General features: G+C 34.3%; 1 protein-coding gene across 1 annotated transcript in view; it reads right to left on the bottom strand.

The window, feature by feature from the left end:
• Positions 1–15,717, bottom strand: part of LOC118734214 (DEAD-box helicase Dbp80) — a 410,640-nt gene that overhangs the window by 181,978 nt on the left and 212,945 nt on the right. Inside the window, exons 5-6 of the mRNA XM_036463935.1 lie at positions 12,726–12,840; positions 12,487–12,664 (exon numbers count right to left, since the gene is read on the bottom strand). Coding sequence (XP_036319828.1) covers positions 12,487–12,664; positions 12,726–12,840 — 293 coding nt within the window. The remainder of the gene's footprint in view (positions 1–12,486; positions 12,665–12,725; positions 12,841–15,717) is intronic.

Here is a 15,717-nt window from a genome sequence, read left to right on the forward strand (position 1 = left end):
ACATTTTCCATATCGCAATTGGGGGAAAAACTTTCATTTTGTGTTCACCTAACCAGGAGACACCTAACTGCGTCAAAAAATTTCTTCCTGGAATTTTTTCGTTGAAAAAATGTAAATTGATCGGACTAAACATGACGCGCACACAACTACATTGTACAACCCTCCAAAAAATTTGCGCCTTATATAATCTACAATAATATATTATAGATCATGTAATAAGCTCATATGATCATAAGCTTTATAATTTAATGCCTGAAATCTGTAAGGAGAGTCAGCTGTATGAAACATTCCTTATTCCACACCTGATTTTGTCGTGTTGATGTCATCAGGTCATACGGTTTTCTCTCTTTCTCTGAGAGACACATCAGCCCTTAAAATAAGGCCTTACATGGAGTATAGCTTCCTTATAATAAGGCTTATAGATCATACAAAATAAACGTTTGCTTCACGTTACACTTCACGAAGGCTTTTTCATTATTAAGAAAAATAAATAAAGATTAAATAAAATAAAATCTTAAATTTAATGTTCCGTCTGATGGGGATTGAACCCGGACAGCCTTGCACACTCAGCTACAGCCATGCATGTAAACGTGCTCTCAAATGTTGAGTTTGAATCAACACCACATTTCGCTGCGTTGATTGCGTCAGTTCATAAGGTTCGCTCTCTCTCTCTGAGAGACACCCTTATGCCTAAATCTTATAGGTCAAGTAAAATAAGGCTTACATAATCCCTTATACTAAGGCATCACATGGAGTACAGTAACCTTATTAGAGGGCTTATAGATCATATAAAAAAACGCGGGAAGCAGCGCCGCTAGCGTATTGCTTATTTCTTACAACTGCTTACACCATTTTTTGCTGGGAAGATAACACTTTTCAAGAGGAATTAAAAAATCCTTACAGTGGTCGGACTAGTCATGAAATTTGTGCAGCTTCGGTTAAGTTGCCGCAATTTTGGGCGAGTTGCCCTGAAGCATGGTTTATACATCCTGAAATGCAATTCAGCACAAAAAATATAACATAAGAGAGTTACTGCACTTCCGCAGGAAGTGATAGTGAAAATTTTAGATTTTATAGGGAATCCGCCAGAAAGCAGCAAGTTTACTGCTTTAAAGAAGGTTTTAATTGATAGAAATTCATTACGTGAAAATGGTAAGTTAGATAGAATTTTATCTGATTCTCTAATGGGCGATCGTAAGCCTTGAGAATTTTATAGATCTATGCTTCTACTTTCTGGTTCCACTTTTAGCTCAGACGTTATTAAGAAACTTTGGTTAAAGAGTTGCCGAAAAATATTGATTTACATTTAGTTAGTTCAAACATTAGTGACATGAATCAATTGAATATTAGCAGACAACATTTGGGAGCAAATTAATAATAATGAGCTTCTGTGAGTAATTCTCAAAATTCTAAAGAGGATAAATCAATTATCGAAACATTGTGTGAAAATTTTCAAAAATTTACTATGCAACTGAGTGAAATTAAGAATGAAATTAAACAAGGTCGATTAAGTGTGCGATCAGTCAACAGGAATCGTTTTAGAAGTCTTTTAAGTGAAAGCGGATCTGATATATCAAACGTGCTGGAATGAGGGTTAAAATCCTGGCATAAGCAACGGACTGGCTCGTGCAATCCAAAATTAGTTGTACAGGCTTTCAGAAATAGGGGACAAAAGTGTGTTGATACACGAGAGCGAACATTCAAGCTAAAATCAGCCAGAAGAGACGGACTTGAAATTGAGCCTATCAGTGATTTAACCATAAAAATTATACCATTTCTCTGCAACTGACAAGTGTAGGAAGGTTAATAAGTTTTAAGCGATTCGTATAAGATGGAAGATAATATTGAGAATCCCATCGGAAATTTCTTAAAGCAAAAAGTAGGGATTGCGTTTGAATTGGTTATATTTTTTCTGAGTAAATATGACACCTTGGATTCCAAACCACCGAACCGTATTCCAGAATCGGTCTAACTAATGTTGAAAACAGGGTTTTAGTGATATAAGGGGTACATTAATGTGAAGATTAAAATTCAGTTTAGGATCCATTGCGATACCAAGGTCCACAAAATTGAATACCTGTTCCAGGTTATGGTTATCTATTGCAGGGGTTCCCAAACTTTTTTCACCGCGGCACCCTTGTTATGATAAAAAAATTTCGCAACACCCCTACGCTTCAAATGTCTATGAAAACAAGAACACACAATGCAAACTTTATGCTCATTTACCTTTAATGTGAGGACTGAAATTGTTTTGATGATTTTGTTATTTCCTTTAAGATTATTGGGAGCTTTGACAATTTTACCCTGAAATCATTTGACGCTGAAAGCTTGCTGGTGTATTGGTTTTTAACCGACTTCACAAAAAGGAGAAGGTTATCAGTTCGTCGGAATATTTTTATATTATTTTTTTGTATGTATGTTACCGCATAACTTCGGACCACGTTAACCAATTACTATAACTCTTTTTTACCTCATAGGTGGTCCCATTCAAATTTGGTTTAAATCCGATCATTGGATCATGAAGACATTAACGATAATCTTAAATTTTTATATGGACATTGAAGTCGGTTTTGTTTTCTGCCTAAAATTACTTGTTTATGTAAGCATTTGTTGATAATGCAGTCTCACATAGAAATGTAAAAGTAAAAGTCACTAATATTTTTAATGCAATCTTGCCAACTGCAGTGTATTCAAAGATCTGTCTTCACTGATGTCCAGAAGGTTTTCAAAAGCTTAATTTGTCATCTCACAGTAGGTTTACTTTTCGGGTCACATGAAAACGGGTTTGTTATCCTGTTGTAGACATCCTCAGAGTCAATGTTGGGAAAATATTCGACAATGGTAGTTTCTAAACCTTCCAAGTTAACGCGTTAACGCTAAGAAAATAACTTTTACAGCCAATTTCACGAAAGCAATTTAAGTGAAAAATGATTTTAATTTTTTGAACTTTATATGGAAATTGACAGAAAATAAAATATAATTTTCCATTTAAATTACTGGTGAAACCAGCTGTTATCAATTAGCGTTAACTTCGAAGTTACATACGTTTTTCTGATTTACTTTGTTTAGTTATAGGGTTTTCATGCACACTGATAGAAATTCTAAAATATACATGTCACCAATAAAAAAAATCTCGACGTGCTAGAAAAAAAAAGCTGTATTTTAATTTCGCAGGCCTCTATTGTCTTCACAGTGTAATCCAATACGGGTTTTAAATCTAGTGGCGGCATCTTACTAGTCGCCAGGGTTGATCCGTCGGTAGATCATACAGTGACTTCGCGTGGCGTTTTCTGCCCTTGCTTCATCCTATACATCGCGCCTTTCGTTTTTCCAACCACTGCAAATATTCGAACACTTGCTCCATTTCAAACCATTTCTCTGTACAAATTTGTCGATAGCTTTGAAAATTTCGTCTCTAGTGGTGTAAGTCTCAAGTACTTCGCTCATCAAAAATTCTTCTTCGATTTGCATTGCGAATGGGTACCTCACTAACGCGAGAAGAACATAAAGTCCCAAATACGTCGGTACTTTCGTCAAGTTTCAAACTAAGAAACTCATAAGTTTTCAAACTTTTTATAAGTTCGTTCTCGACTGCCTCTAAAATCGTGGTGATTCGCTCTTTCACAGTGTGATTGTGAGGGTCCAAAGAATAAGTAACATATACACGTGCGCGAAGCTGCTGCGCTTGTTACGAGAACAGCCCAGCCAGCAAAAAAACCGACAATTAATCCGAAAACGGGAAGAAAATGGTTGTGAAAAGGGTACGTCCTTGGCTATTTTTCTGATTCACTTTTTCGTTGACAAAACATACTGGGGAGCTACGCTTAAGAGCTAAATACACCACACAAGCGGCATGACAAACCAAGCTAGTGTATGGGGTTTGGCGGAACGCTGAAGGTAATTTTAATAAATTTTTTGATTTTCTGGCCGCCATGTTGAAGTTTGATCAAACCGCTTGCGTTGTGTATGGAAAGTTTAAAGAATTTGCCCACACTAGTATACTCTAGCCACTAGCGGCACCTCAGCTTGCCGCAGTACCTACTTTGGGAAAGCCTGATCTATTGTATAAGAAAGTGGCTGAACAGCTCTTCGTGAAAAGCAATATTACTTTACATTTTTCAGATTTAGACGCATACGATTTACATAGCACCAATTAGCCATGCTGTTTAAGTCTGTTTGTAGCAAAGGTTTTTCTTTTATTGATACGCACGATTTATAAAGTTTCACATCATCTGCGTACATTAAAATTTTTGAAAATTTTATATCTGTAGAAATATCGCTTATAAAAAGCAAGAACAGAACCGGACCTAGGTGGCTACCTTGCGGGATTCCTGAAGTATTTGTAAGCATTACCCTTTGTGATCTATCATATTAATTAGGTTGAGGTCCAAGAAGATCAAGTTAATAGATGAGCAACGAGTAACATACTTTGTCAAATGCTTTACTGAAGTCGGTATATATAACATCCACGTTTTTGTTTTCACTAAACGCTTTTGAGATATACATAGGTTGTGAACTCAAGTAAATTTGTTGAAGTTGATTTGCCTTTGCAAACCCATGTTGACAATATGAAATGGTAGAGGAGATAGAATGCGTCAACTGATTTGTAATAATTGCTTCAAATAATTTAGGAATTGCAGAGAGCTTAGCTCTGCCCCGATAGTTCTCCACTGAGAACCTGCTACCGCTTTTATGTAGCGGGGTTATGAATGATTCCTTCCATACAGTTGGAAAGATGTCTTTAAAAGACAAATTAAATAAGGCTGTTAACGGCTCATAGAAGTAATCAGCACAATTTATAAGAAAACAAGTGGGGATCTGGCCAGGACCATAACTAAAATACTGCTTTAAAGACTTCAGGTAAACTAATACATCATCGGGAGATATTATTGGGGTATGTATTGAGTTAATTGGACTTATTTAAAAGGATAGTCAAAGTATGCTTGGGAGTTAATGGAATAATTTGATTTAAAAAACTGAGCGAACATGTTAGAAATTGTTTGATTATCACTTCATGGCGGAAAGAATAAGGTAGGTAATATTCAATATTCGGCCGAACACCGAAGCCGAAGACGAACATTAAAATTAGTGGGTCGATTACGGATGGCAACCGAACTTCAGTTGGCTGAACTGGATTTACAGATGGCAACTGGCAACCGAAAGCCGGCAACTGACCCAGCAAACACAGTCTGTAACGTCAGAGAATTACGTTAGAATTCTAATATAGTTCTCGAATCGAAAATCAGGTTAGAGAACTATGTTAGAATTCGATTAGAGAATGATTAGAAAAACACTATACACTAGAAACCAATTCAAAGTTAGATATGTAACATTTTTCTCGAAAGGGAGAACTAAGTACCCTTTTGTAGCTAATGCTATAGTTCTCAACAGTCTCTCTACTCCTTTTCTAACCTTCTACCTTAGAGGAACACATTCGAGTTCGAATCGCTTTCTAATCGTTCTCTAACCTAACTGTTTGTTGGGGAGTTGCTATATAGGCAACTGCATTTTTGTGGTTGCCGCAGAAGTTTTTATTGAGATAATTTATTTCTTTTTTCAACTGTTTCTTCAGCTTTTTTACACTAAAGTCTAAGTTGCTGGCGCTTAAAAATTGTATTGCCTTTAACTTTATAGAACTTAACTACAGGTGGTATTCATAATATACATTTTAATTTCAGTGGCGTCCATAATCGGCCCATAAGTTTTCCGTTTCAAGAATAATAAGTCTAAGACTTTTTATTTCGTAACAAATAATTTTTTAAATAAAAGGAACACCTTACAAACATACATATGTAGTTGAAAAAAAGGGGGAAAAGTCAGTCTTAACCTTAAAAGCATTTTAAAGACATTATTTTAGATGCATGCTTTTCTGGTTAAAACCATTATATACTCTGAATTTCGTCAAAATCGGATAATATTTACCACTTGCGCCCACAAGGGCGCGTCGACTTTTACCATTTTCCACATTTCTTCATCCCTGAGTGCAGAATAGCGCATGTACGAAATTTCAGCGAGTTTGTAGTAGGGTTACTACTTTTGGCCGCAGCTTATATGGGGACGTCCCACTGTGCGACGTCGGGTACTCTGCTAGTCATATTACTGAAGTAAGCAGCAGGAGTATTTTTCCGTTTCCCTTTTCTCTTTTTATTATTTTTATACTTAATAATCCTTATTGTTTAGGAATCGAATGAACTGAGAGGGGTCTTTTGTGTTCACTTTTGGTTAATTTTATTACTAAGTCCATAAATAGGGTTTGAATTAGGGTGAAGATTTCATTTTAATTTTTTTTTGGTAAGAAAATAGAAGTAACATTAGGACAACAAAGATCGTGAATTGTAGATTTAAAATTTGTACAATAAAGTGAAGAAGAAAAGGAAATAATGGGTTACGCTTATTTGGTGGTTTGAGGAAGTAGATATACTTAAGCATTACAATGGAGTGCTAAACGTCTTAAGCTGTTGTGAGTGTTACAGCTAGGCTGATGTGGGTGTTGACCATTGACTGGACTTTTAGTAAACGAGGTACACAGAAATAGAAATTATCTTTTCCGACGAGAATATTATTTCAATTACTGCGATTTCATAATTCCAAAGATAATCAAATGTATAAAGCTGAGATGTCCTATATATCCAGAGCTAAGAAAGGTAAACAATTTGAATATTATTTGTACACTGTATTTGTAGCCATCTTATCCTAATACACTGCAAATGTCTGAAAATAGAACACTTTGTTTTTAACAGGATTCTGTTCCAACAAATAAAGTGAGAATTGCGAAAAGTTAGTGAAAATATTTTTTCCCAGCTTTTAACTCAGTGGAGCTTCCCAAGCTTATTTATACTTAATCCCATCGGTTTAGACCGTTTGGGAGGATTTGCAAAGCAAACTTGGGAACATAAATAACAATATGGGTCGAAGTATCAAACAAACTCGAACGTGCGAAAGTTTTCCCAAACGTTTAAAGCAAATCCATCAAATCAGGAGTACGAGTATTGAAATTAATTGTTAAAATATGTCGTCAATAATTTAAATTTTTAAACATAATTCATTAATAACATGGTGCTACAAAAAAAGTCATAAAATACACCCGAAACAAAACCTGGTGTAGGTTGTAGGTATGGTCGAGTACAACATGAAAATCGGTCCCGTATAGTTCCTGAACCCTCAATTTTTTTACAAAAAAAAAGCCGTTATTTTCGTACTTGATACATTTATCTATTAATAATAATCCCAACGGTTTTTACCCTCCATTCCCGCCCATCCGCACGAGGGGCGCAGTCCGCATGACGTACGGAACAAGTATTTTAAATTTTTGCGCCGAGTCACGATAGGCAGGAGTTTGTTAAGTGTAGAGATCTAAAACTGTTCAGCTACAGAACTAAATTCATCAGCCGATTTTATGTCTTTATGTTAATGATTCATTTGTTGAGAGAGGATAGTATCGCTTTTTTAATGCTGAAAAGCGGATCTGATATATCAAACGTGCTGGAATGAGAGTTAAAATCCTGGCATAAGCAACGGAGTGGGTCATGCAATTCAAAATTAGTTTTACAAGCTTTCATAAATAGGGGACAAAAGTGTCTTGATACGGAGGGAACATTAGGGCTAACTTCACCCAGAAGAAGCGGACTTGAAATTGAGCCTGTTAGTAATTTAAATATAAAAATTGTACTAAGCATTTGCCTGCAACTGGCAAGTGTAGGAAGATTGATAAGTTTTAATCGGCTCGTATAAGGCGGAAGCTTATATTGTAAATCCCAACGCAAATTTCTTAAAGAAAAAAGTATGAATTGTTTTTGAATTGATTCTCTCTTGTCTGAGTAAATTTGATACCTTGGATTCCAAACCACCGAACCGTATTCCAGAATTTGTCTAACTAATGTTGTAAACAGGGTTTTAGTGATACAAGGGACACAAAATTCTTTTGACCATCGTTTCACAAATGCAAATACACCTCTAGCCTTGTTGACTGTCACATTAATGTGAAGATTAAAGTTAAGCTTAGGATCCATTGTGATACCACAAAATTGTATACCTGTTCCAGGTTATGGTTACCTATTGTATAAGAAGAGGGATGAACAGCTCTTCGCGAGAAGCACATTACTTTACACTTCTTAAGACTTAGAGGCATAAGATTTACTTTACACCAGTAAGCCATGCTGTTTAAGTCTGATTGTAGCAAAGACCTTTATTTAATTGAAACGTACGATTTATAAAGCTTTACATCATCTGCATACATTAAAATTTTGGAAAATTGTATATCTGTAGAAATATCGTTTATAAAAAGCAAGAACAGAACCGCGCCTAGGTGGCTACCTTGAGGAAATCCTGTAGTAACATCAATGACGTCAGAGATAGTATTTTTAAACATTACCCTTTGTGATCTATCATAGAGTATGAAGGGATCGAACGTAGAAAATTAGGTGGAAGAGAAGATCAAGTTTATAGATGAGAAACGAGTGGCAAACTTTGTCAAATGCTTTACTGAAGTCAGTATATATAACATCAACAGTTTTGCTTTCACTAAATGCTTTTGGGACATAGGATGTTAATTCAAGTAAATTTGTAGAATAAAGTGGTCCAAAAATGTATGTAAAAAAAATAAGATCGCATTTTTAATGCCGCCAGCCCCTAGGATTGTTCTATACCAAAAAAAATTATACCCCTATTTTTTCATGGTGACTATATTTTATGGGTCCTTGAAAATGCAATGGGGGACCAATAAAAAATCTTTAATCATAAAAAATGGTTAAATAAACAATTGGATATCAATATTTGAAGTCTCCTGAAGAGAACCACAGTTTTACGATTGAAAAATATTGATTTTCAAGAGTTTTATGCCATTATTACGAAAATTTGTTTTTTCCCCATATAAAAGGCATGGAACACTTTGAGCGCTGTGAGCACTCCCTAATTATTTTTTGATTTCAAAATAAAAAAATAGGGGTTTATTTATTTTCGGTTCAGAACAATCCTAGAGGGTGGCGGCATTGAAATTCCGACTTTATTATTTTGGACCACTCTATTGTAGAAGTTGATTTGCCCTAGCAAAATCCATGTTGACTATATGAAATGCTAGAAGAGATAGAATGCGTCAACTGATTTGTTATAATTGCTTCAAATAATTTAGGAATTGCAGAAAGCTTAGCTATTCCCCGGTAGTTCTCCACTGAAGATCTGCTACCGCTTTTATGTAACGGGGTTATGAACGATTTATTCCATATAGTTGGAAAAACGCCCTCTTTAAGAGACAAATTAAATAACGCTGTTAACGGCTCATAGAGATAATCAGCACAATTTATAAGAATACAAGTAGGGATCTGGTCAGGACCATAACTGAAGGACTGCTTTAAAGATTTCAGATAAACTACTACATCATCGGGAGATATTAGGGATATTTATTGAGTTCATTGGACAAAGTTTAAAAGGATGGTCAATGTTAGCATGTGAGTTAATGGAGTAATTGGATTTAAAAAACTGAGCGAACATGTTAGAAATTGTTTACGAAGTCATAAAATGATTTGGGGTTATATATTATACGCTGTTTGATTTTACACAAGTAAGCTGTATAACACTTTTTGTTTAATAATAGTATGAGTGTAAACCGGTTTTATTGTATAATATAAAATAACGTGACTTTCTGTTTTTCAAATTTCTCAGTTCTTTAGTGAATCATTACTGTGTTTGTTCTTCAGGAACATATACGCGTTTAGGCACATGCTTTTCAAATAATTTATGTAAAGTAAAGTTAAAAAAGGGCAACGCTTTGTTCAATATTTTCTTTATATGCAGGCCACGACAATTTAGACAGTTCTTTGATAAGCTTTTTAAAGTTGGCTTTCGAAAAATCAAAGCGAATATTTGCTTCGTATGCTTGGGTACCGCAATTTTGACCATCACTTATACCTTCGTAAGATATCTCCATAGCAGGGTGGTAGACATCTTCGGGCAAAACTAGTGGATCACACTTATTTAAAACGGACTTAGATGCCTCATCAACATAAACAAGATCTAATACTTTACCAAACTTATTGTGAAGTACATTAACCTGAGTTAGGCAGAGTTCAGCCATCTCCTCTAAAAATACGTTGTTGCACGCACTAGACGCGAAAGGTACGATATCATTGTCAATGATGTGCCATGATATGCTTGGTAAATTAAAATCACCCAACACAATCATTGAATCAGAGGGTTTAGTCAGTAAATTAACTTATTTCAGTAAAGAGATGAGTCGTGAATACACCGATGTGTCAGATCGGGGAGGGATATAGCAAAGAGCTAAGTAAATATACCCTTTTCCAACCTGTACACGAATGCATTTGAATTCTACTGAATCAATGTGTGGAAGACTAACTTCTTCAGATGGTATTGAAGAGTCTACAGCGAAGAGTACGCCACCGCCGATTCTGTCCTCCCTATCTTGTCTATTAGATATGATAATCATTGGGAAGCATCCCTGAACTGAAAATGTGAGGTTTCAGCCAAGTTTCAGTGAAAGAAAGAATATTATAATTACATTCAAGGCCTTTAAGGTATAAGTTCGTTAATTTAGTATTTAAGCCTCTTACATTTTGGTAATAAATACTTAAAGCAGATTTAATAATTAGTTTTTTGATTCAGTGTTATGACGGGGAATATTAACTAAGTTATTTCCTTTTTTGGGCCTATATTCGAATTCACGAACGAAAGCTCTGGGGGGCCAAAAAGAACTACTAAGCAGCGCATTAAAATTATCTAAATTTACTTCAATTTTAAATGAAGCAATATTTCTTTCGTATTTAAAATTAAATTTTCTGATGCTTAAGTCGACAGTTGTAATTTCTGATGAGATATAAAGCTTTATATCGTCTTCGGAAGTGTCTCTCGAAAACCACAACTAGTTTCCTTGTATCAGACTGGAGTACCGGCGGAAGGGGTTGAGTTACTGCGTTACTAGTTGAGGATAGGGAAGGCGGTGGATGTTCTGAAGACGACGCCACCACTTCTATGGGGGAAGGGGAAGATACTTCAGGCTCGTTATTATCCGAAGCAGATTTCGTTACACGCTCTTTTGGGGCTGAGGTTTCTGATGCTGGAGGACATGGAGAAGATAGATTAATTAAGTCAGTCGGAAGATTATTCTGACGTGCAACGGCAATAATTTCCTTAGATGGACTATGAAGACGCTTTCGTTTAGACACACGGATATCCTTAACAGATTGCAAGGTATCTAAGCATTTGAATGATTTAAACACATTTTCATAATGCTTAAATTTTTCTGTCAGTACTGACAATTCCCTTCCTATTTCTGTAAAACCATCTCTGGTTTGCCTAAATAGCTTGAAAAGATCAACTTCGGTTGATCTGCACTTTACGCAAGACCAGCGAAGGCCCTTGCCATCATTAATAGCGTCCAGAATTCTTCCCGTCAAACCAGCACATTTCAGATGGTAAATACCATCACACAGCCAGCACGATAAGTAGCGTTCAGAATCGCTTTTAATGTGGCAAGTATCAAGATCGCACTTCATATTGAAAGATTTATGTAATAACACCCGTTAATAAAAAGAGAAACAAAATAAATTATAACAATTAAGGAGCTGATGTAAATAGCTTTAAATAAATGTAGCGAACAGTTTGAGTATCACTGTAATTATGACACTTAATAAATGCAACGCAAACAGCTGTGACAAGAATTACTAGAAGAAGTAAACAAAAAGAGTACAACAAATGTGCAAAAACAAATGTGCAAAAACAAAATAAATTCAGTTAACTACAAAGAATACAACAACAATGATAGCAGCAAATGACTCGGCAACATTAGAATGTATGCTAGTGAAATTTAATTAAATTTAGTTTAATATAAAACACAATAACTTTCACTTAGCTTAAATTATTTCACACTAAGATGCTCATAGGCACTTTTTATCACTACTTTAACTCAGAATTAGCACAATAAATTTAGCAAATAGAAAGCCAAAATCAGTGCACAATATAAGTACAACCTCACAGCTTGACGTTTGCAAAGTGATTGACTATTTTAGAAAATAAATGTTCTTTTAGATAAATACCACATATTTGGCAACTTTCATAGACATTTTTGGAATAAGCGATGAGCAAAGTACAAAAAAATGAAGAAAAATAGGAGCTCATAAAAATTTAACCGATGAAAACTCCCAACAAGCTAAAACGAACAATATATTGTTATACATCATTTTAAAGGTATATAAATCCTCCTTTCAAAACTTTTTCGATTTGTAAAATCGGATGGAAAATAGTCAAGCAATTAATAGATAAGTGCATCAAGTACGAAAATACACTAAGTATTGTTTCGGATGTATTTCATGACTTTTTTTTTGTAGCACCGTGTTATTCGAAATAAAGTTGTTATTCAAAAAAACTAAGTGTGACACCTCTTATTAAACACGCTCTACATATACATTTTTAGCAGCCCATTTATCTCATGAACAATATTTCGCAATGGTAAATTTAAAAAAAAAACGTACTTACTTATGGATGCGAATGCATTGATCATGATGGCCTTGCGTTGCAATCATTACATCAGCTTCATCCAGAACAAATACTCGTATTTTTTTCAAATCGAAAACGCGGTATTTTAATCCCCAATCTAATATTTTTCCAGGTGTCCCAATAACTATGTGATCCTTTAGCTTGCAATTATGAGTAACTTAAATGATTTAAGAAAAATAATAAAGCTGTTTTTCAAAGCAAGAGTTGGCTTTACGTACCTTCTTCGCCACGGACTGCAAACTTTAGTTTAATATCTGGACAAAACTGCGCCATTCTAGCAGCAACCTCCCCCGTTTGAATTGCTAGTTCGTATGTGGGTGAAATACAAAGAACCTAAAATAATTAAATACCAAGATATGATATAGGAAATGTCACTGTAAACCAAATTATGTTATCTCTAAACATTATATTATAAAGCCTAAAAATGTGTATGTTCCCTTACAGTTCAGCTAAAACTGGACCGATTTTGTTCCGTTTTTTTGCCAAATATTTCTTGAACCCTCCTCGTACGCCACTTTTAAACAGGGACCGTAACGGTTATGCTTTTTTCCAAAAAAGTCAAAAATAATAGTTTTTTTTTTCGATATGTTTTCAGTCAAAAATAAAAGTTACAAGTTGACTTTTATTTTTTTAGTAAAAAAAAAAGTTAAAATATGACTTATTTTTTCGGTGAAAAATAAAAGCTAACACTTGACTTTTATTTTTTTGGTCAAATAAAAAAGTTAAAATATGACTTTTATTTTTTCGGTCAAATATAAAAGTCAAAACTTTACTTTTATTTTTTCACTCAAAAAAAAAGAGATAAAATATGACCTTATTTCTTCGATCGAAAATAAGAGTTAAAATTTGTTTGCTGTAAGTGTAAAAGTATTACAAATATAATTATTCTATTCATTAATGGGCACGTCCAGAAGGCGCAACAGCTCAGTAACTGTTGCCATTGCACCTTCTGAACGCGTTGTTGTGTACTTCTGATCAACTGAACAGTTGCGTGTTATATGATTGTAATATTTTTCTGATCATTAGAAACAACATGTTGTTGAGAGTTGAATTTGACAGCTAATGCATCAAGCCGTTCAGAAGACGCATAACGATCACTGATATTTTTAGCAACGGTTGCGCTCAACTGCTGCGCCTTCTGAACCTACCCAATGTCTCATTTGCCTTTGCTTTGTTTGTCACTACCAGGGACCGTAACGGTTATAAGTTTTATTATAAAAATCACTTTTTAATCGTTATTAACTGAGTTTTATTTTTTGCTCGGAAAATAATCGTTACGTTTTAAGTTTTATTTTTTGCTCGGAAAATAATGGTTACGTTTTAAGTTTTATTTTTTGCTCGGAAAATAATGGTTACGTTATAAGTTTTATTTTTTGCTCGGAAAATAATGGTTTCGTTTTAAGTTTTATTTTTTGCTCGGAAAATAATCGTTACGTTTTAAGTTTTTTTTTTTGCTCGGAAAATAATAGTTATTTCTTGAGTTTTATTTTTTACTCAGAAAATAAAACTTAATTTTTGCGTATTCGTATGTGCTTTTTTTGCACTTTTTCTTTAGAAATGTGGTTCTTTTTGTTTCTGCCCTGGTATCTGTATTTTCATTACCCACTCCACAGTGGCGTTAAAGGTTCAATGCAGCCGCCCCCTGTCTATTTACGCATGCGCATGCGCATACGCACAAATTAAGTTTTATTTTCTGAGCAAAAAATAAAACTCAAGAAATAACGATTATTTTCCGAGCAAAAAACAAAACTTAAAACGTAACCATTATTTTCCGAGCAAAAAATAAAACTTAAAACGTAACTTGATTTTTATAAGTAAAAATTAAAAAATAAAAATCAGTGCCGCTGAAGGTGCTCCGAGTAATAAGAAATATATTGGTTTACTCCTTATGCACGTAGCATTTCTCTTTCCGCGTGATTTTTTGAGTTGAAATTTCAAAGGATAATCGTTATTTGCGGTCCCTGGTCACTGCACATTACAAACGCACATACTTTTTGAACTATTGTGCATTATTTTTACTAAAATTTATTTAAAATGGGTCGGAAAATGACTATTTACATTCGCGAATATTACGTTGAAACTGAAGGTGAAACTAAATGTAAAATCTGCAATAAAGTTGCCAATTGTGGCGGCATAACCAATTTAAAAAGTGCATATGCCTCCCATGCGGATATATTTGCCGAGTAAAACAAGCATTGCAGAGTTTCAAAGAGAGATAAAGACATGTCGCAAACTGAGATAGTAGATGCTTACATCTATATGATTACCAAAGAAGCTCGACCTCTGAAATTTTTTGATTCAAACGCTTTTAAAACCTTAGCCAATTCACTATTCAAAGGTTTGAAAATGGAAGCAATAAGTTCAAAAAACGTTATGAATTTTATTAACGAAATATTCGTAAAAGTTAAGCAATGCATATCAAATAATTTAAAACCAGGGACCGCAAATAACGATTATTCTTTGAAATTTCAACTCAAAAAATCACGCGAAAAGAAAAATGCTACGTGCATAAGGAGTAAACCAATATATTTCTTATTACTCGGAGCACCTTCAGCGGCACTGATTTTTATTTTTTAATTTTTACTTATAAAAATCAAGTTACGTTTTAAGTTTTATTTTTTGCTCGGAAAATAATGGTTACGTTTTAAGTTTAATTTTTTGCTCGGAAAATAATGGTTACGTTTTAAGTTTTATTTTTTGCTCGGAAAATAATGGTTACGTTTTAAGTTTTATTTTTTTCTCGGAAAATAATGGTTACGTTTTAAGTTTTATTTTTTGCTCGGAAAATAATGGTTACGTTTTAATTTTTATTTTTTGCTCGGAAAATAATCGTTACGTTTTAAGTTTTATTTTTTGCGCATAAAATAATCGTTATTTCTTGAGTTTTATTTTTTGCTCAGAAAATAAAACTTAATTTGTGCGTATGCGCATGCGCATGCGTGAATAGATAGGGGCGGCTGCATTGAACCTTTAACGCCACTGTGGAGTGGGTAATGAAAATACAGATACCAGGGCAGAAACAAAAAGAACTACATTTCTAAAGAAAAAGTGCAAAAAAGCGCATACGCATACGCAAAAATTAAGTTTTATTTTCTGAGCAAAAAATAAAACTCAAGAAATAACTATTATTTTCCGAGCAAAAAATAAAACTTAAAACGTAACGATTATTTTCCGAGCAAAAAATAAAACTTAAAACGTAACCATTATTTT

The sequence above is a fragment of the Rhagoletis pomonella genome, unplaced genomic scaffold, assembly GCF_013731165.1.
Source record: "Rhagoletis pomonella isolate Grant_MI unplaced genomic scaffold, Rhpom_1.0 Rhpom_scaffold_00002, whole genome shotgun sequence".
NCBI classification, from domain to species: Eukaryota; Metazoa; Arthropoda; class Insecta; order Diptera; family Tephritidae; genus Rhagoletis; species Rhagoletis pomonella.